Source organism: Octopus bimaculoides, chromosome 10, assembly GCF_046866305.1.
Source record: "Octopus bimaculoides isolate indiv1 chromosome 10, ASM4686630v1, whole genome shotgun sequence".
NCBI lineage: Eukaryota > Metazoa > Mollusca > Cephalopoda > Octopoda > Octopodidae > Octopus > Octopus bimaculoides.
The window spans coordinates 29363917-29369149 of record NC_142937.1 but is presented as its reverse complement, the minus strand read 5'-3'; the positions used below and the strand labels follow the sequence as shown (position 1 = coordinate 29369149).

The window sequence follows — 5233 nt, the reverse complement described above, 5'->3', positions numbered from 1 at the left end:
AATCTATAAACTACAAATAGATTACTTTAGGAAATATACTCACAAAATTAGTGTGTGTATGGATAAATGATTTTCGTAAAAGCTGATATTACCCAAACGCAGTATCAACTAAATTATCAGAAACACGTGGTGATCTAGTCAGTCAAATATAAGAATATATAGTCAGTATATAAATAGTGTATGTAATATGCCACATACAATGGTTTAATAAAATTTACAGCTTGGCATCATATCCACTGGAGTTAAAATCCCAATACATGAGTTGTAATTGTAAGCAAGACTGAGCATCTTAGCATTAAATATTAAGAAGGTGATTCGTAAATTAATTTGACTTGGACAATCAAATACAGACAGTGAGCGTGTATTTCCTGATGTTAATACACCACCATAGAAGCCTTTGGTGAAGCCCTTATTGACTTCTTAACCCCCTTAGCATTTAAACCGGTTATATCGGGCCAAGTATTCTACCTATTTTATATTCAAACTGCTGGGATCCATCCTCTCATACCTACCCTAAAATGTCATTCTGAACATAAACAGCCATAATATAGAAATATCAAAGCTGTGAGATAATTCTATGATTAATTCAAATCAATGTGAATCAATAAACATTCCATTAGACAGAGTGCTAAGGGATTAAGGGATTAAATTTGAATTCTAAGGGATTAAATTTCAACTTGGGAAGTAAAATGAGGTTGGAGGAAAAAGTGTAATTTCGCTGGGTGGCCGAGACAAAAATATGTTGTGTGAATAAACCGATTCTAAGCTTGCGCCTGTAGATTCGAGAGCAACATTTGGGCGAGGAGACGTGTCTTTTGGCGGTCAGAGTGTTTCTAGATCTGTGGGGTTCCTTGATTGGCCCCAGTTGAAAGTTATCTTGTGTCAGGACGATAGCATCATTCACGTGCTTACTTCATAAGCTATCTCATTCTATTCTTTCACCTCATCTTCATGTAAACCCCACCATAAATTGCAAACTGTCCTTGTAATGTTGCTTTCAAACGATGCCCCTGTGGCAAATATATGAATTCATTTCCATCACGATTCTTCTTCTTCATCACGATTCTTCTTCTTCTTCTTCTTCTTCTTCTTCTTCTTCTTCTTCTTCTTCTCTTCCTCCTGATCGTTGTTGTTGTTCTTGTTCTTCTTCTTCTCGTCGTCGTCGTCGTCGTCGTCGTTCTTCTTCTTCTTCTTCTTCTTCTTCTTCTTCTTCTTCTTCTTCTATTTCTTCTAGTTGTTGCTGTTGTTGTTGTTGCTGTTGTTGTTGTTGTTGTTGTTGTTGTTGGTCTTGTTCTTCTTCTCCTCGTTGTTGTTGTTCTTCTTCTTGTTCTTGTTCTTCTTCTCCTCGTTGTTGTTGTTGTTCTTCTTGTTCTTTTTCTTGTTGTTGTTGTTGTTGTTGTTCTTCTTCTTCTTCTTCTTCTTCTTCTTCTTCTTCTTCTTCTTCTTCTTATCATTATTATTACTTGTAGTGGTAGTAGTAGCAGTAAACCGGGGCTGAAAACATATTCATGAAATAATTCTATTCACCAAGTCGCTTTAAGGGTATCAAACACAGGTATCAACATTTATTTCTCTCTATAAACCGGATATATTTCCCTCTATACATAAATCTACATACGCCGGATTTCTGTCATTAATCCACATAGCTGTTTCCGATGTTAAAGATGGCGAATGAAATAACCTACCAGAAATACCGGAAATGAAACCTCACATTTACACATGTTCGGGCGCCATTTTTTTTTGAAAATTCCAGATTTCTAAATAGCTCTATAGATATTTATTTCATTTTTTTCCCTTTATTTACATAATTATTCTTATATTTATTTATCCATTCATGTGATTGATCAATGGCCAAGTATATAATATATACAGCAAAGATAAAACTATACATACAACATAATAGGAAACTTAACAGACATGTATACAGCAAACGACCACACATTTCCAGAGAGTTTGTAAACAACAGATCATCAATTAAAATTAGCTTATAATAAGAACGACGGATATCTTTTTATCCCACTTTCTTTGTCATTGCTCTGTTAACGTCTTTCCTTCTTTCTTTCCTGCTTACTTTCTTTCTTTGCTTCTATCTTTTCTTCTTACGCGTTTCTTTCATTTTATAGCTTATATTTGTTTTCCCAAAGCGACGTTAAGCTTAAATGAACGTCTTCTTGATATCAAACTTATCTATCTTCATGTTATTTTTGTTAGTTGTTTTCCTTTTTCCCTAGAGTAGAACGTTCTTTTTTGTCGATGTCTGTCGTTGTTTCTTTTTAACAATGGCTAAATTACAGAACAGAATGGAAGAAAGAGAATTCACGAGAAGACAATTGACTTCCCGTCAAAAGGTTGAGATTCAGAAATATCCTCAACCAGATGCAAGCGTGGCTGTGTGGTAAGACGCTTGCTTCACAACCGCGTGGTTCTGGGTTCAGTTCCACTGCGTGGCACCTTCGGTAAATATTTTCCACTAAGCCCTCGGGTCGACGAAAAGCCTTTGAGTAAATTTAGTAGACAGAAAATGAATGACCGTCGTATATATATATACATATATATATATTAAATACATATAAGAAAGACGTGTTATATGTATGTAATATAATTTTTTTGAATCTTCAGACTTTTCAATATGCTAGGCCACTGATTTTAAATTGATATTAATCAAATTAATATTCAATTTTTCACCCTTATTATTTAAATTTATATACATCCTGTCGAAAGAGCAGCAGGTTTCACATTATTCTGGGCTTGGAAACCGAAGGGAGAGAAAATGGAAGGTGGTGTTGGGTTTGCAATTAGAAGTGATTTGCTAAAAGACCTAGAAGAACCACAAAACATAAAGACATGCATAATGAAACTCTTGTTCCCTCTTTCTTGTGAACGTTTTGTAACTGTTTTCTCTATTTATGCTCCTACATTTTCAACTAAAATCCATGCATTTTATGAGGAGCTTAGAAGAAGTATTCTATCACTCCCTTTGAATGAGAAGTTGGTTGAGCTAGGATGACTTTAATGCACGACTTGGTAGAGACTATGGTGCATGCAATGGACTTGGGCGTTATGGAATAGGAAAGGTGATCAAAAATGGATTGCATCTGCTACAAATGTGCTCTAACTTAGGGTTGATTGTTGGTAATACTTTATTTCATCATAAGATGAAACATAAAGTTACCAAGATCAAAGCAATGTCACATGATTGATTTTGTATCAACTCGGAAAGGTGACATACAAGATTTATGCAATCTCAGAATATTGCGAGGTGCTGATTGTGATACTGATCACAAAATGGTTAGGCCCAAGTTCAAGTTCAGGGTCCGTAAGAAGATTCCTAGTGCAGGTGTACGAGTACCAAAGGAAATTGATGCAGAGCAACTGAAACAACCACAAGTTTTGCAGTTGTTTCAGAAGAGATGCAGCAATATTCATTTTGAAGGTTCATGGCAATCTTTCCGGGATGGAATATATAAAATGGGATCAAAAGTGTTAGGTTTTAAGATGAGAGAGCACCGAGACTGGTTTGATTCCAATGATACAGTGATAAATAAGCTTTTAGCAACAAAGACGTCCACTCATGAAAAGCTTCTTGACCCAAACGTTAAGAACAAAGTGCAACTAGAAAAGTTGTACAAGTCTCAGAAAGCAGACTTGCAAAAAGAACTCAGGAGGCTTAGAGATATTTGGTGGAGAAATTCGTCTGATGAGGTAGAGGCAGCCTATGAGTGGAAAGACATTAAACGATTCTATAGTTTATTTCGGCGAGCTTTTGGACCGCAATCTTCATTATCATATGTTCCCTTGGAGTCAAAAGATGAAAATGAGGTTATAAAGGACCCTCCTGGAATAATAAATAGATGGAGAGAACACTCTGCAGATCTTTGCCACAGTCCCTCTGTAATGAACATGGATATCATAAACAATATTCAGCAAAGAGAGATACTGCAACACATGAATGATACACCTTCCATTGAAGAAGTAAATCTGGCATTATGTAAACTGAGATCAGGTAAAGCTCCTGGATTGGATGGTATTCCAGTTGAAATTCTGAAAGCAGGTGGAGACCATATTTCATCTGCAATTCATAGCCTGATAACTCGAGAGTTTATATGAATCTTCTGTGCTACAAGAATGGATACATGGCATTCTAATCTCTGTATACAAGGGTAAGGGCCCAAAAGCTGTGTGGTAATTCTAGAGGGATAACTCTTCTGGCACATACCTGGAAGATACTTTCAAGGATCATGTTAAATCGTCCCGTTGAGAATGTGTGTCCACATGTGATTCCCGAAGAACAGTGTGGTTTCAGACTTGAACGAACAACAATGGATATGATATTTTCTGTGAGGCAGGTTCAGGAGAAATGCTTAGAGGAACAAATGCCACTATATCAGGTCTTCATAGATTTAAGTAAGGCATTTGACATGATAAACGTGGTGTAAACTTGGTTGTCCAACACATTTTGTGAGCATCTTTAAGGAACTACACAGAAATATGAAAGCTCAGGTAGTCTTTAATGGTGAGCTGTCTTTTGAATTTTCGTTGGACAACGGTGTCAAACAAGGAAATATTCCTGCCCTAACGCTTTTCTCTATTTATTTTGCTGCATTATTCGGTATGCTTTCAAGGATTGCAACATAGAAACCCGAATCAGATTTCGGACATCTGATCGTATTTTTAATTTGACCCGGTTTAAATGCAAAGCAAAGACTTTCAAAATACTTGAAAGAGAATTACTTTATGCTGATGATGCTGATTTGTTGGCACATTTAGAGGGGGATATGCAACATTTAATGAACAGATTTTCCACTGCATGTGTACATTTCTGACTCACAATTAGTTTAGGGAAAATCGAAGTAATGTTTACTCCCGTGCCAGGACAAATATATTCTGAACCAAAGATTTTTGTGAATGGAACACGGTTAGAAGTCGTTGACACTTTTGTTTACCCAGGAAGTACACTCTCAAGAGATGGTGGTTTTGATGCAGAAACTTACTGCAGGAGATTCGTTCAACTAAAAATTTTCCAAAGCGGTGTTCCAGCGTGGTCACAGTCTAATGACCGATTACAGGAAACAGTAAAAGATTAAAGATAACATGAAAATGAAAGCAGATTAAAGGGGCTTTTGGATTAGGATCTAGCGAAATTCCACATAACCTGTTTCAGCCACTTATGTGACATCAAGACCATATTTGCACCGGTTGAATTCATATTTCACGAATATTGACTTCTTTCCGA

At 36.3% G+C, this 5233-nt stretch overlaps 1 protein-coding gene across 1 annotated transcript; it reads left to right on the top strand.

Annotated features, from left to right (window-relative positions):
• The first annotated feature begins 3192 nt into the window (after window positions 1-3192).
• Window positions 3193-4107, top strand: LOC149133497 (uncharacterized). The gene has a single exon (XM_089359100.1). The coding sequence runs from the start codon at window positions 3193-3195 to the stop codon at window positions 4105-4107; it is 915 nt and encodes a 304-aa protein (XP_089215226.1).
• Window positions 4108-5233: the final 1126 nt, after the last annotated feature.